At 32.0% G+C, this 17,637-nt stretch overlaps 1 protein-coding gene across 1 annotated transcript in view; it reads left to right on the forward strand.

Annotated features, from left to right (window-relative positions):
* Window positions 1–17,637, forward strand: part of LOC126879640 (E3 ubiquitin-protein transferase MAEA) — a 118,503-nt gene that overhangs the window by 70,707 nt on the left and 30,159 nt on the right. Inside the window, exons 4-5 of the mRNA XM_050642826.1 lie at window positions 9,191–9,466; window positions 15,460–15,610. Of these exons, the coding sequence (XP_050498783.1) occupies window positions 9,191–9,466; window positions 15,460–15,610 (427 nt within the window). The remainder of the gene's footprint in view (window positions 1–9,190; window positions 9,467–15,459; window positions 15,611–17,637) is intronic.

Here is a 17,637-nt window from a genome sequence, read left to right on the forward strand (position 1 = left end):
AGGGTGTCCAGAAACTCTACCGACAAACGAAGACAGGAGATCCCTCAGATAATTTTAAGACAATTTAACCCAATTCATCTAGTCCGAAAATGCTTCCTAAAGGAGCTAGAGCTATTTGAAGATGGCGTCTGGTAATTAGTTTCTCTTAAATATCTCCAGAACTATTTAGAAAAACGAAACTTGGTACACATAATTATCTTCCAGAGTTAAATTGATTCCATTCATTGCACATTTCTAGTACCGGTCATAAGAGTCCGTTTTGGGTAGGGCTACAGTTATGTTATCGCATAACTTTTTTGTTTTTAATTTCTAAGCATTCTTGAGTCTGGATTATTAAAATGTAAGGTATTATAGTACCAAAAGGTACTCTACCTTTAAGTCGATAGGATACACCGTTTTCTATAAAAATCGATTTGAAAATTTTTCGTTTTTTGAATATAAAAAAAAAATTAAAAAAAAAACTATTAGACTAAGAGCCGCTATAGGTGAAAATTCTTAATCATTTTAGGCACGACGGGACCCTATAATTTAAATAGTAGAACCTAAAAGAAAACGTTTGAACACTGTGCCGTCACTTTTCAGTGGCACATGCGTCTACAGTGGCGCATCAAACTTTCCACTTATGGACGGGATACATAAATTAAAAAATACCCTCCCTAATTACCAGAATTTAATTTTTTCATTTTTTTAAGTTTTATGTGATTAAGACATAAGATTCATCGTAATTTTAACCCACCACCCCCTTCTCCCTGCCCTCACCATCAAAAACTTTATTTTTCGATTTTATTTTTTTTTGGTGGGATGCAATCAATTTTAAAATTTCAAAAAATTTACACGCATAGTTAAAGGTTTTATAAAACACGTCTATTTTTTATAGAACAGTAGGTTGAGTGTACATAACCTCAAAAAAATTTTAAAATTTTTTTTTTGAAAAAAAGTATATAACTTTTTTTTGGGATAGCTGCAGATCTAATTTTTTCTTAGTCTTGTGTATTTTATCAAACACTATATTTCTAATTTTTTTCAGATTTTTCTGTAACGTTGGTCACCTTCAAAAATCCAAAAAACTGTTTTTTAAGGGGGTTTTGGGGGGTTTGAACGTGTTTTTCTGATTTTTAAATATTCTAAAGAACTCAGTTACTTCAAGTTACATATAACCTATAAAAACAAAATTGATTTGATATATTATGAAGTCTATAAAATAGGGAAAATCCCCCAAAACCCCCCAAAAAACAGTTTTTCGGATTTTTGAAGGTGGGAGACTTACGGAAAAATCTGAAAAAAATTTAAAATATAGTGTTTGATAAAACACACAAGATTAAGAAAAAATTAGACCGGCAGCTATTCCTCAAAAAAAGTTATACGCTTTTTTGAAAAAAAAAAAATTCTTTTAATTTTTTGAGGTTATGTACACTCCACCTATGGGTCTATAAAAAATAGGCATGCTTTATAAAAGCCTCAACTATGCGTGTGAATTTTTTGAAATTTTAAAATTGATTGCATCCCACCAAAAAAAAAATAAAAACGAAAAATGAAGTTTTTGATGGAGGGGGCAGGGGGAAGGGGGTGGTGGGTTAAAATCACGATGAATCCTATGTGTTAATCACATAGAACTTAAAAAAAATAAAAAAAAAATTAATTCTGTTAGTAAGTTCTGTTAACTTTTAATTTATTTATCCCGTCCATAAGTGGAAAGTTTGATGCGCCACTGTCGACGCATGTGCCACTGAAAAGTGACGGCACAGTGTTCAAACGTTTTCTTTTAGTTTCTACTATTTAAGTTATAGGGTCCCATCGTGCCTAAAATGATTAAGAAATTTCACCTATAGCGGCTCTTAGTCTATATTTAGAAAAACGAAAACTGGTACGTTTATTTATATTTCAGAGATTAATCGATTTCATTAATGGCGAATTTCTAGTACCGGTCATATGCGTCCGTTTTGGGTAGGTCAACGGTTATTTTATCGCATAACTTTTTGTCTTTAATTTTTAAGAATTTTTGACACTAAAAAAGAGCTCTAGCTCCCTTAGGAATCTCCTGTCTTCGTTTGTCGGTAGAGTTTCTGGACACTCTGTATATTTTAATATACGGGGTGTTTGGTAAAGAATGGGCCATAGCTTAACCTTAGATTCCTGAGGTTAAAATAGGTAGATTTAAGCTAACTTACCTTAGTACAAAAGTTGATAATAACCGAAATACAGGGTGTCAAAGTTAAACTTTTATTTTATTTCTTTTTGAATATTTCCTGACAGGCATTTGACAACTACACGAAATTGGGTAAGTGGTGCTGGTACTGTATATTATGTTAAAGAAACCTTTCTAGCTACTACCAGAGGCGTACGACGGGGGAACGTGAATGGTTGACCCTTCCCAAATTCTACGCCACTGGCGGAATTGCTATTTTAGTGAAATTTTTTAATTTTCCAATACTTTCTATGCAAATAATATACTCTTCATTCGTAACGATAAAGCCATTAGTTTTCGAGATATTTGAAGCAAAAAACGAAGGAGCATAATATATTAATCAAAATAAGTGTGCCTTTTCATTTTTAACTTCAAATATCTCGAAAACTAATGACTTTATGGCCAGTTGTCACCTAAACTCTGCCATGTAAGGTTCTACCTACAATTTCCCAACCAATATGGTTGATGTCATGTGATGCCACTGTTTAAAATCAATTTAAGGGTTTTCCTTTTACATTTTGGTGGCTTAAAGCATGTAAACCTGTGATAACACTGATGATGGAATATTGATTCCGAAAACGTTTTGTTGTGATACAGCCCTTTTTAGGGATTTTAAATATACCTTTGACAAAATAAGGTTTTTATTGTTTGTGATTTATGGTATACAGCCAGTACAGGAATTTTTCCTTGTGATATTTTTAATGACTATCGTTACGAATGAAGAGTATATTATTTGCATAGAAAGGATTGGATAATCTAAAAATTATGCTAAAATAGCAGTTTCATCAGTGGCGTAGAATTTGGGAAGGGTCAACCATTCACTTTCCCCTGTCGTACGCCTCTGGTAGTAGCCAGAAACGATTATTTAACATAATTTAGTAGGGTGTACAGTGCCTACACTTTTTGCCAAGTATGACATGGATATTGGATATGTCAAATTATTTTAAAGTATTCTTTTTTTTAATAATTTATTCTTTATTTAAAACTTTAAGAACTATGTGTGCCTGGTACCATAAAACTGTTTGACATATCCTTATAATACTTGGCAGAAGGTGTAGTTACTGTACATCCTACTAAATTATGTTAAATAATCGTTTCTGGCTACTACCAAAGGCGAACGACAGGGGAAGTGAATGGTTGACCCTTCCCAAATTCTACGCTACTGATGAAACTGCTATTTTAGCATAATTTTTAGATTCTCCAATCCTTTCTATCTAAATAATATACTCTTCATTCGTAACGATAAAGTCATTAGTTTTCGAGATAATTGAAGTTAAAAATGAAAAGGCACACTTATTTTGAAAAATGTATTATGCTCCTTCGTTTTTAGCTTCAAATATCTCGAAAACTAAATGGCTTTATCGTTACGAATGAAGAGTATGTTATTTACATAGAAAGTATTGGAGAATCAAAAAATTGCACTAAATAGCAATTCCGCCAGTGGCGTAAGGGTTAACCATTTACGTTCCACCGTCGTACGCCTCTGGTAGTAGCCAGAAACGTTTGTTCAACATAATTTAGTAGGGTGGACAGTACCAGCACCACTTACCAAATTTCGTCTCGTTGTCCCATGCCTGTCAGGAAATATTCAAAAATAAATAATATACAAGTTTAACTTTGACACCCTGTATTTCGGTTATTATCAACTTTTGTACTAAGGTAAGTTAGCTTAAATCGACCTATTTTAACCTCAGGAATCTAAGGTTAAGCTATGGCGTATTTTTTATCAAACACCCTGTACATTGAAATTATGTCAATTAATGATTTATTGAAGTGTTTCTCCGCTCCATTTTTCCGTGGCTGTATTTTACAAGTACTAACACTTAAAGGGTTATAACTTTTTACACTTTCACTGTACCTACATATTATGCCATATACAGGGTGTTAGTAAATAAGTATTAAAAATTTTAAGGGGTAATTTTAAATGAAATTTAATGCCGGTTTGCTTTATAAACATATGTCCGGAAATGCTTAGTTTCCAAGATAAGGTTGAAATTTTTATTTCAAACTGCCAATTTATTTATTGCTTTAAGACCAGTTGAGCTATGAAAATGAAATTTGGTGAGTTTTAGGAGGTAGTTATTACACATTTTTTGACATACAATTAAGAATTTTGTATTCATCATTGGCGCGCCTACGGGTAATGGTCTGAATTTTTTTAAAGAAAAAAATAGTACGCCACTGAGATACTTCGAATTAAAAATTATTTTTAAATTCTACGTCTAATTTATGATAAAAAACCTTTCTAGTCTTTTTTTCATATGGTGCACCGTGCAGAAAAATAAAACATCTTGACGCGTATTTTTCATTTTTTTAATACATTATCAAGAAATATCGAATATAATAATACTAAACTGGAACAATAACAGAAAATATTACTAATAAGATTTTAACTAGGTGCAGAGCTACAACAAATGTTAGAATTGACCTCCTTTAGAGGTTATAGAAGAATTTTATATTTATCATTGGCGCGTGTACTGGTAATGGTCAGAATTTTTTTATGAGAAAAATAGTACGCCACTGAGATATGTCAAATTAAAAATCATTTTTGAATTTCTGGTTCAATTTACGACAAAAAATCTTTCCTGCCGTTTTTTCATATGCAAAAAAATAAAACATCTTAACGTTTACAAAGTATTTGAACTAAGTTTCTATGAATATGGAAACTACCTTAAATACTTTGTAAGCGTTAAGATGATTTATTTTTTTGTATAAAAACGGCGCCTCGTATGAAAAAAGACAAGAAAGATTTTTTGTCGTAAATTGAACGAGGAATTCAAAAATGATTTTTAGTTTGACATATCTCAGTGGCGTACTATTTTTTTAAAACGGGATAATACCCGAAGGTTGGCTGTATACCATCTAGTTAAATAAAATTAACATGAAGTAAAACTCCCTAGTGTAGTTGGTATATTTAATAAAAATTCTAAAAATTTTTAAAAATCCAAACGGATTACGTTCAAAACGTTTTCGGACTTATCAGTCCATCATCAGTGAACTCACTGTCCTTGCTAAATAGCCACAATGCCAAACACTGGTCAAGATGTATGTTCTAACTACATGGTGAAATCTGATCTACAATTTGGCTTACATTGGATGCCAACGGATTAGTACTAGGAACATGATGCTCTACTCCATTAATTAAGAGATTTTTTTATTATTAGGTCTACATTGAACTACGTTTAGTCTGTCAATGACAGACTAAACGTAGTTCAATGTAGACCTAATAATAAAAAAATCTCTTAATTAATGGAGTAGAGCATCATGTTCCTAGTACTAATCCGTTGGCATCCAATGTAAGCCAAATTGTAGATCAGATTTCACCATGTAGTTAGAACATACATCTTGACCAGTGTTTGGCATTGTGGCTATTTAGCAAGGACAGAGAGTTCACTGATGATGGACTGATAAGTCCGAAAACGTTTTGAACGTAATCCGTTTGGATTTTTAAAAATTTTTAGAATTTTTATTAAATATACCAACTACACTAGGGAGTTTTACTTCATGTTAATTTTACTATTTTTTTCTTCAAAAAATTCAGACCATTACCCGTACCCGCGCCAATGATGAATATAAAATTCTTATGTTACCTGTAAAGGAGATCATTTTAAACATTTTTTGCAGCTTTGTACCTAGTTGAAATCTTATTAGTAATATTTTCTGTTATTGTTCTAGTTTAGTATTATTATACTGAATAGTTCTTGACGATGTATTAAGAAATGAAAACTACGCGCCAAGATGTTTTATTTTTCTGCATAAAAACGGTGCATCATATGAAAAAAAGGCAAGAAAGGTTTTTTATCAAAAATTAAATGTGGAATTTAAAAATAATTTTTAATTTAAAATATCGCAGTGGCATACTATTTTTTCTTTAAAAAATTCAGACTATTACCCGTATGCCCGCCAATGATGAATAAAAATTTTTTAGTTGTATGCCAAAAAATGCGCAATAACTTCCTCCTAAAACTTACCAAATTTTATTTTCATAGCTCAACTATTCTTAGAGCAATAAATAAATTGGCAGTTTAAAATAAAAATTTCAACACCCCGTATCTCGCAAACAAAGCATTTGCGGACATATATTTATAGAGCAAACCGGCATTATTTTTTCATGTAGAATTAGCCCTTAAAATTTTTCATACTTATTTACTAACACCCTGTATAAGCTGAACCATAATATTTGGATTTTCATTTAGAATCCGTTCAATTTTCAGCTCTTACTGTTAATAGACAATGGGAATATGATTTTTTTTATTTAAATTAATGTGTCTTAGCAACAAAGTCCATTGACATGAAAAAAATATGATTTTAAGAAAAAATGCTATCTTATTTACTATTGGTCAAAGATTGGAAAGTGTGTTTTTTCACGAGTCATAGTGATTATAAATGTTTATAAAGCTAACAAGTCAACCCTTTTTCAAACTGTCTTTTAAGAACAAATTTATTAAAATGTTCTAGATTTTTTTAATGTACCTTAAAAATGAAGCCTAAAAGAATCGATTGCGATTTACAAAATACGTCTTGAGGGACTGTTTGAACAAGTACAGTTGCCCAAACTAGGAAAAACAAATTGAATAACTGAGGAACTATTTGGACGATCTCTTTGAAATTTAGCACACTTTAATAACTCATTAACTGTCACAATTTTGAGTAGTTATATTAAATGTTGTTATCCAAAAAAAAACAAGGTTATTAGCGTTTCTAAATTACTGTCAAAATGAGAGTTTTAATATTATCTCGCTCAACTGTTTATGTATTTTAATTTGGAAACTCTCAAAATTAAAGAACTTTTTATGATCTAAAGTTTTATTTGAGCCATTTTTCTCTAAAATATATAAGAAACGTTTTATAGGAAAAAATGTTTTTTTTTTACTTTTTAAGATTGTTAAAAAAAAAGCAAAATCAGCAGCACGTCTTTACTGATTTTTCATCAGCTATCCCTCGTCTAGCTTTTAGAACCTTCCAATATCTGTATAAGAGTTTTACGTCAAATCAATGAGTTGTTCCCAGAGAGACTGATGTAATAATGTTATTTGAAATAGCAAGATTCGTCTAGATATTATTATTATTTGCAAAGTTTATAATAAATGGAAAGTGAACAATATTGAATAATATATTTTTTGTTAATATTACAGTTGAGATATTATCTAAATAATAAACCACTAAAAAATTTCAATGTCATTTTGTAATAATGTATATACTTACAGAGTGATAATCAGCGGTGTGATGGATGACCGAAGTTATCGTTAACGTAAAGTTATCCTGTAGTTATGTTATAATCCTCTAATTGGTGTGATGTATCATACTTAACGTAACTACTTGCGTTATTTCTTGACAGTTCTTGAGTTATCTGGTATATCAACTGTCACTTTATAACGCGACGTTAAACCACAAGTTATGAGATAACTTTGTAGTTATGTAAGGATATGTAAGGTTAGGTTCATCTTTTGACTTGTTTTTAGACAGAAATCAAGTGAATTTAGAAGCTAATAATTTAATAAATAAGAATAGAAGGGTAATACAATTTTAAAAATGATACAAAAATCAAATCGAGAGATACAAGTTGAAATTTTATTTTAAGTATCTACTGAGCTTTCTATCCAGAGTTGCCAGATGATATTTTATAAATCCCCCACTTAGAAACTGAAATTCCCTCAAATTGAAGCTCGAATACCCCACATTTAAATTTTTGCCGCATTTTAATAAATTAGTAGTCAAATGAAGAGAACAGTACACCAAAATTATACTACTTATCAACGAGGGCCCTGGAAATAATTAATAGTTCCTATGGTCTTCATTTTATGGGAGTATAATCACCGGTATAATATACGCAGTTCTATGTATATTCGCAAATTTAATTTACCATGACCCCTTAAAATACTCCATAGTTTTCCGCCCCCAAAAAATCCCACTACAATTTCTGCTTACAAAAATTTCCACGCTTTCAAATTACCCCAAAATTGTGGGAAAATACACCAATCTGGCAACCCTGTTTCTGTCTACTGTTTGAAAGGTTTGAAACAACACCGAACCCGAACAGCTGTTTGCTGTTCGGTCATCGACGGTGGCCGACGATGGGGATTTACTTTCACGGTCATCTACTATGTTCCGAACTATCTCTCGCGCTCACTCCAACTTGTACTATTTCTACATAAGGTTCTCTTTGTTACTTCAACCTTTTTTCCTCAAACCTTATTTCTAAAATAACGTTGATCAAATAACTATCTCATAACTCTGACCGATACATCACACCGAATTTTACCTAAATAGTTATGGGCATCGTTATTCCTGAGAGTTATCTTAACTTTAACTCAAACGTTAAAGTTAACTTCGGTCATCCATCACACGACTGATTGGTGTTACTTAACTTAACTTATCTTATAAACATAAGCAGTGTCAATATGTTTATTGGCTGTGAGTTTCGACAGTAGCGCTCTCTCGCGGTTTGAAACTTTTACTTTTCTGATAAAATTGATGTATGTGAAATATTCAAAACGGGAAAAATAGATATTTATCCAGAAAAACACAAATTATGAACTGAAATATTATTGTAACCTGATTATTAAACGAATACACAGAATTAATAGTAAAAGTAATTATGTTTTTTTTTTATTTTATTCATTATAATTTTAATATTTAATCTATAAATTCGTGCGACTGGATGAGTGCTTATGCAAGAGGCCATTGAGAAAAAGAAGAAGTTTATGTGAAATTTAGAGGCTACCTCTGTTTTTATTGGCTGTCAGTTTCGTCGGTAGCGCTCTCTTGCGGTTGGAAACTTGTACTTTTCTGATAAAATTGTTCAAATTCAATGCACAAAACTGCCACTGACAGCGCTGGCGAAAACTGTAAAATCGCTTCTACTCACCGGCTCACAGCGAGTTGGATAAAAATTATTCTAATTTTATTTATAATATTTGATAATGTTAATATTGGCTGCTAATAAATTGTACTATGTGAAATTTTATTGTAATAAATCAAATGCTATGAGTTTTATTTTTTCAGATATATTTTTGACTTCTAGAGAAGTAGAGAAATCTCTAGCTAATAAAGAAACCAATAAGTGTTTGTCTTGGTGTCATGACAACAAATCAAAATTAAGAAAACTAAAATCGAATATGGAATTTAATTTACGTGTACAAGAATTTGTCGAATTGATTCGTTCCGATAGAAGAATGGATGCTGTCAAACACGCCAGGAAGCATTTTCCCAGCTTTGAGGAAGAACATATCTCTACAATAAAACAAGTAATGGCATTACTAGCATTTCCAGTTAAGACAGGTACTTTTTTTATTTTATCTTGTTACGTAGTTTATACAGTGATGAGCGCGCTAATAACCGGCAAAAGAGCATAAAAGATGGAAAACGTATTAAGTTTTGAGATAAAAAGAAATAAAACTAGTAGAGCTGGAAAATTTAGCGATATTAACCTATTAATTTACATCATATTGATTGTTTCCCACCTTTAGACGTATCGGACTAGTTTGGCAAATACCACTGTCACAGTGACAGTTTTAGTTGACATACTCCTCTGATACGTGTAAAGCTGGGAAACAATTAATATTTAAATAAAAAGGTTACAATCGCTAAATTCGCCAGCTCGACTAGTTTCATTTCATTTTACCTCACAACTTAATACGTTTTCCATCTTTTGTGCTATTTTGCCGGTTATTAGCACGCTCATCACTGTATATTATAAGTAAGCAGAATCTTTTAATAATAATAATTATAATAATATAAACATACCGAAATTCAATATGTATATATTTAGGGTGTAACAAAAAGGTAGGACATAAATTAAATCACATATTCTCGTACCAAAAATAGTTCGATTGGACCTAACTTACCTTAGTACAAATGTGCACACAACAAAAGTTACAGCTCTTATCTATACCTATATCAAAATCATTAGAGATTTTTTATTGAAAATGGACATGTGCCATTTTTATGACAGGAACATCTTAAAAAAAAGAGTGAAATTTGTGCACACCATAATCATTTTATGTGGGTTTTGTTCCCTTAAACCTCCCCCCTCCCCAAATATTTGTGTACGTTCCAATTAAATTATTATTGTGATAGTATTAGAACACAATGTTTTAAAAACTATTTTTGCCTTGGTACTTTTTGAGCACTTGTAAAATCCACAACATGTTTTTAAATAGTTAATAAGTAAAATTATAGAGACCTGAATATATTATGAAAATATTATTCTATTGGGACCGTGCAAGTTCGGAAAAGCGAACCTGGTTTCATAGCTCAGCAACATTTTTCGCACTTTTATTATATTAGTCCTAGTTGCTGGAAAATTGTCAAGGCCATAGCCCAAAAAAAATTATAAGAAGAAAAAGTAAGATTTAGTTTATGATATTGAAAGATAAACAATTGTATGTAGTCAATAAAATTAATTATTAAAATGAAGTACTGCAAGCAAAACACAATTATTTAAATTTACTTTTATATAATAATTGCTTATCATATCAATATTGTGGAGCAACATATAATTTTTCTTCTTCAATGACAGTAGGTATGAAATATACGTCAATTTGACAATTTCAATTGATATATGATTTATTTAGGAAACTTGTAAGATTTCTCCGCTATTCGCGCACGATCGTTTCTCGTATCCCCTCCAAGTACTTGCACACCGCGAATAATCTTACAACCGCTTACAAATATGTTGTGAATTTTACAAAAAATGTTCAAAATATCTCGATAAAAACTGGTTTATTGAAAAAGTATTGAGGCAAAAAAGTTTTTAAAACATTGTCTTTAACTAATGCTATCACAATAATGATTTAATTGGAACGTACACAAATATTGGGGGGGGGGGGGTTATGGGAACAAAACCCTCCTAATTTTTTTTCTTTTTGTGTGCACAAATTTCACTGTTATTTTTTTTAATATGACATGGCAAATGGTATTTTTAGACATGTGCCATAAGAATGCCACGTGTCCATTTTCAATAAAAAATCTGTAATTGTTTTCGATATATTGGAAAAAATCGTTTTTTATTTTGTAACTTCAAAGGGCTGTAACTTTTTTATGTGCACATAATTTGTACTAAGGAAGGTTAGGTTCAATCGAACTATTTGTGGCCCCAGAATATGTGATTTTATTTATGCCATGCCTTTTTGTTACACCATGTATACCGGGTGGTGAATTGTAAAACGGGCCATATAGGCTATTGATTATGTACTATAGAAATGAACTACAACGTTAACGGGGTTTTATTACTTCATATGGTCAATGAATCTCTATATATGAAAAAACCGCGGAGTGCTACCATTTAAAGGGGTGCGTTTTTGAGAAATGGGTGAATTAGTCCCTGGGCACAGGTTACATTAGGGTGAGTTCTATGCACTTTTGGTACAAACACGTGTACATAAAAATTGTACCTGGTTCAATTTCCTATCTAAATATAACTTTTTAAAGTCAAAGATACTTTTTTTTGCAAAAATATATTCAAAAGAAAAAGGCCAAAGAAACCCAAAAGAAAGAAATTTTGTTTTTTGTCCCATAACTTTTGTCCACGGGGATATAGGTATAGACATTGCTTCACAGAAAAAAAACTTACATATTTTCTCTTTAAAATGATGCTTAGTAGAGGTCGTTAGGATTTACAGTTTTCGCAATATGATTTTTCAAAGTTCGCCACTCACAGCAATTTTGGGCAATTTTCCTTGTTATTTCGCAAATATTTTTCTGTAACTTTTTTCTACGCAACTTTAGGCATATGCAATGGTACATGTAAGAGGAATAGAAATCAATTACCTTTAAAATGTTCTACTGTATAATGTTGTACGACTTCTTTTAAAGAGGTTATCTTTTTCAAGATTTTATACTTTTAACAAGTTTTTATATTTTTTACGATTATTTTTTAAATTTCCCATTATAACTTTTTTTCTTCTACATTTAGGTATATATTATATAATAAAAAAGAAAGCTTATTCTGTTTACTTTAAAATGGTGTATTATAAAAAATTATAGGATTATTTTTGAATAAAATATGCTTTTTCAAAATGTAATAAGTACTTGCAACGATTTTTGATTTTAGGATTATTTTTTAAATTTCTCCTTATAACTTTTTTATGTGATTGTGTGTTATGATTGAATCTTATTTTTTATAGGTAATACTTTGGATCCACTTGACTCGGCCGGGCAAACTTCAAAATATGGATTAATTCCAATATTTACTGTCAAAGCTCCTGCACCACAAGCTTTGCTTGAAAAAATAGCATGTAAATGTACCAAAGGATGTACAAAAAACTGCGGTTGTAGGAAGATAGGAATTAGTTTTTCAATATTCTGCAAAGGGTGCATGTGCATGGGTACTAATTGTGGGACTCTAAGATAACTGAGGTGTCAGAGGAAGATATTGAAGCTAATGCTAACGAAGAGATGGACTTTGATTTTGAAATTTTTTAAATGTCAACGTTTAAATAATTTTAACTAAAGTGATGTTTTGTAAGACTAATGTTTATGAAATTTTTGTAAAAGAAATAATTTTAAATAATACAGGTAAAAAAATATCAAAGAATCACTCGGTTTCCATTATTTAAATATAGATGATACACCATTTTAAAGAACAGAATGTAAGCCCTCTTTATTCAGCAATATGTAGTATATTCATGTACAAGAAAAAAAAAGTTATAATGAGAAATTTAAAAAATAATCCTAAAATCAAAAATCGTTGCAAGTACTTATTACATTTTGAAAAATAATATCTTATTCAAAAATAATCCTCGAATTTTTTGTAATACAAAATTTTAAAGTAAACAAAATAAGCTTTTTTTATTATATAATATAATATATACCTAAATGTAGAAGAAAAAAAGTTATAATGAGAAATTTCAAAAATAATCGTAAAAAATGTAAAAAATAATATTTTTTTATATTAGGTATTATATATTATATAATATAATATTATATTATATATACTATATATAATATAATATTATATAATATACAATATATCATATAATAATATAATTTTATTTTTATATTATATTATAAAAAAATCGTTAAAAGTATAAAACTTTGAAAAACCATAATCTCTTTAAAAAAAAGTCGTACAACGTTAGACAGTAGACCATTTTAAAGCTAATTGATTTCTATTTCTATTACGTGTACCATTTCATATACCTAAAGTTACGTGGAAAAAAGTTACAGAACAATATTTGCGAAATTACAAGGAAAATTGCCCAAAATTGCTGTGAGTGGCGAACTTTGAAAAATCATATTTCGAAAACTATAAATTCTAATTACCTCTACTACACAACATTTTAAAGAAGAAATATGTAGATTTTTTTTCTGTAAAGCAATGTCTATACCTATATCCTCGTGGACAAAAGTTATGGGACAAAAAACAAAATTTCTTTCTTTTGGGTTTCTTTGTGCTTTTTCTTTTGAATATATTTTTGTAAAAAAAAGTATCATTGACTTTGAAAAGCGATATTTAGATAGGAAATTTAACCAGGAACAATTTTTATGTAGGTATGTTTATACCAAAAGTGCATAGAACTCACCCTAATGTAACCTGTGCCCAGGGACTAATTCACCCATTTCTCAAAAACGCACCCCTTTAAATGGTAGCACTCCGCGGTTTTTTCATATATAGATGTCCATTGACCATATGAAATAATAAAACCCCGTTAACGTTGTAGTTCCTTTTAGCTATCTTATTTTGAATATAATCAATAGCCTAATATAGGAAACTCGATGTAAACTTTTAAACTCTTGAATTCCTGTTTCCCTAATTATTTTACATCGAAAGTCATGAGAAACTATTTGTAGAGGATTGAAAGTTGTATTGAAAACAAAAGTTAAAATTGTTCTACGAATTAAACACATTCCAAAATTCTGCAAAAATGTAATAAATAAATTTGCCACAGTAGGTAATGCAGACATGTTTGACATTCAATGGTCTATTTAACTGACAGCTGACAGTGAGTACACTGTTGTTGTTGACTGAATAAAACTTCTTTATTATTGCTACTTTCTCCTCCACTGCTGAGGATATCTTATCAACTTTATTGTTTTTTAAACAATAAATGATAAAATGAAAATATTGACAGTTCAAAAATATTGTTAATATGATAACTTAATTGTGACCGAACGCAACGTCGAACATAATGAATTAATGGAGCCGAACTTGAACATTCTAGCAATATGAAATATGGCATCACGTCCAACGAGGGCGCATTTTGACTGGCTGATATAATTTGAATTTTCTCTTTTAGGGGAAAAACCAAAGACAAAAACAACTTTTTTTCTTTGATATACTGAGTGGGCCAAAGACCACAGTCCACCTCGATATTTGGCAGTATCTATTAGATTTTAAGGAAATACGAAACAGGTCGATTTTTGATCTAAGAGGGACACATTTTTACGGTACATACATCTGTCATTTGTCGACCCCCTCCTTTCCACTTCTCCCACCCCTTATTTTTAAATAGGGAATAGGGGTCGTGTGCTGGCTCATTTGAAAGGTTATTCAATTATCTTTTCTCTATATTAAAATTGACATAATTATTTATACAGGATGTCCAAGAAAAAAATTATTTTGAATTAAATTAATTGACACAAAAAGAAGAATGTATGTAATTTATTTAACTCAAAATACATCCTACTGCTGACAGAAAACAGAAAAAAATGTTTATTTGATAAATAAACATTGTTTGTTGCTTAAATTCAATATTCAACCTACCAAGAGGCAGATGGGTGGCAGTTTGAACATTGAAATTAAGCGAAAAGCAAAGTTAATTTATCAAAAAACATTTTTTTTTGTTTTGTGACAACATTCTTCTTTTTGTGTCAATTAATTTAATTAACAAATTTTTTTCTTGACCACCCTGTATAAATAATTATGTTAATGTTTATATTACTGAATGAAGAATTGAATAACCTTTCAAATGAGCTAACACACGACCCCTATTTCCTATTTAAAAATAAGGGGAGGGGAAGTGGACGGGAGGGGGTTGACAAATGACAGATGTATGTACCGTACCGTAAAAATGTGTCTCCCTTAGATCAAAAATCGACCTGTTTCGTCATTTATTTCCTTAAAATCCAATAAATACTGCCAAATATCGAGGTGGACTGCTTTCTTTGCCCCCCTCTGTATATTTTAAATTATGTTCTGTTGTGATTTATAGATTTTTTTCGAATTTAAAATTTTATGTAAGTTCCGTATTGTGCAAGATGTATATCCAGAATAAATGATTTTAATACATTCCACTTTGTATCATTTATAATAACATATTATGGTTTTTTAGATATTGCCCCGTATCGAGCATTGTTTGATGAAAAAAGGTGGGACATCCTCATCGAACAATTTCGGCAAGAAAACTACCGATTATTCCAACTGGCATCACAATCCGTATTTACTGTTGCTCTCCAAGCAGGGTTGTCAGCACTTAAGACGCCATATCCTTTTAAACAAAAAATTATTGACAATATAAGCGATACCCTTATTAAAAAATTACCGTTTATGAGATGCAAAGTGGCCTTTGCCACAATTTTACTAAAACGCGTTTATTACGAGCACGCCAGGTTTTCTCAACACGACTCTACCTTATCGGCAGAGTCTACGAGAAGTGTACGGTAAATTGAAGCTGTAATTACAAAAAAGAAATATGTATGGCTTTTTGCTCACTTTATAACACTCAAAAAATGACGGGATCTGGATTTCAATGCATATTTTTTTGTATAATTCTCGTATCAAAGTTACGCGTGAAGTTAGTCGTATTGATGACAGTTGAGAAAACGTGGGCGACCCGTTTATTACAATAAAGTTCAGTTTTCAGATGCAGAGTGGCTCAAGCAACCTTCGGTTACCGATTGGTAGATGTCGCCCCAAGTTCGTTTTGCATTTAAAATAATTCTGATACCTCAAAACGTAATTGTGCCCTAACCCACATAATATACTGTGCACAGTACTTGTGCCGTTGTTCTTAAGACGCCAGGACATCCGCCACATTTACTTCCCGTTAGCTTTCTGAGTATGCTGTTCCTAGTTGTTACTTTCCCTCTCGTTTTTATGCAATGTTGTCTAAGTGAGAGACCGGTCCAGAGTTTTTTTTTTTTTTTTTTTGGAGGTCGTCTGACATATGTCTCCGATGGCACTGCAGCCTCATGGGCTTATTGTGCCAACCATCCTACCTTTTATGTCACCCAATCCACAAGCTTGGTTCCACGTACCAAATTGTACATCCCTAGCATGGGTTGGGTGGCATATTCTGCTGGACTTAATTTTGGTTGTCCATAAATAGCCTGCCTTTTGTGATCCAAAGCCTCACACTCGTACAGTACATGATGTGCTGTTTCAGTTCCCCTATTGCACAGTCTGCAGTTAAGGTTCCCTTCGTACAGCCCAATTCTATTCAGGTGTCCTTTTAGGGCACAGTGACCCGTGAGAAGACCTGTAATTATGCGGAGCTGACTCCTATGTAATTTTATTAGTTCCTCAGCTCTCCGTTTTGAGGGTTCCCTTATTAAGGGCCTCCCGTGTCGCTGACCAGGTACGTTCCCCCAGTATTCTTTGTGTTTGTTTTTGACCCATTCCCTGACTTGTCCCCTAATTATTGTTTTAGGTACTCCTAGAGCAGGTTCTGGGCCAAAATATAAAGTTGATGAACCGTTCCTTGCCAGCTCATCTGCTTTCTCATTACCGTCTATCCCGGTGTGTCCTGGCACCCAGAATAGAGTTACACTATTTCTTTCGGCCAGTTCTTCCAGTTCTTGCCGGCATTCCCATACCAGCCTTGACGTCACTTTCGGGCTCATTAGTGCCTTCAGTGATGCTTGGCTGTCTGTGAGTATATTGATCCGTCTATTTTCATAGGCCCTCAAGTTGTTCATTGCGACACACTGCAGAATTGCGTACATTTCCGCTTGAAACACAGTTGTGTATGTTCCTAGTGAGAAACTGAGTCCTACATTCTCTGTTTCACTAAAAATACCGGCTCCAGTGCCTTCATCGGTTTTTGATCCGTCTGTATACCAGATCGATCCTCTGATTTTGCTACTGATGCTGTTCCATTCCCTTCGGTCATTGATTTCTATTCCGAAGTTCCTATTAAATGTGTATTTTGGTACCATGTGGTCAGTGTATGTATCAGATATACTTACCCCACCATAGTTCCAAATCTGATTATGGCCAAGGTTCTCGTATTTATCCCTTGGTTTTCCTTGCAGCCTGTATGCTCCCATCCTCGCTTCCCCTTTGATAAATATATCAAGAGGGGGTAGGTCTAACAGGGTTTCCAGTGCCGCCGTCGGTGTTGTTTTTATTGCTCCCGTTATTCCCAAGCATGCAAGTCTTTGTATCCTGCTTATCTTGTTTATAGCGGTTCTTTGCTGCATCTTTGTCCACCATACCAAGGATGCATATGTTATCATGGGTCTCACTATCGTTGTATATGTCCAGTACGCCATTTTCGGACAGAGTCCCC

Source organism: Diabrotica virgifera, chromosome 2 (genome assembly GCF_917563875.1).
Source record: "Diabrotica virgifera virgifera chromosome 2, PGI_DIABVI_V3a".
Classification (NCBI taxonomy): Eukaryota; Metazoa; Arthropoda; class Insecta; order Coleoptera; family Chrysomelidae; genus Diabrotica; species Diabrotica virgifera.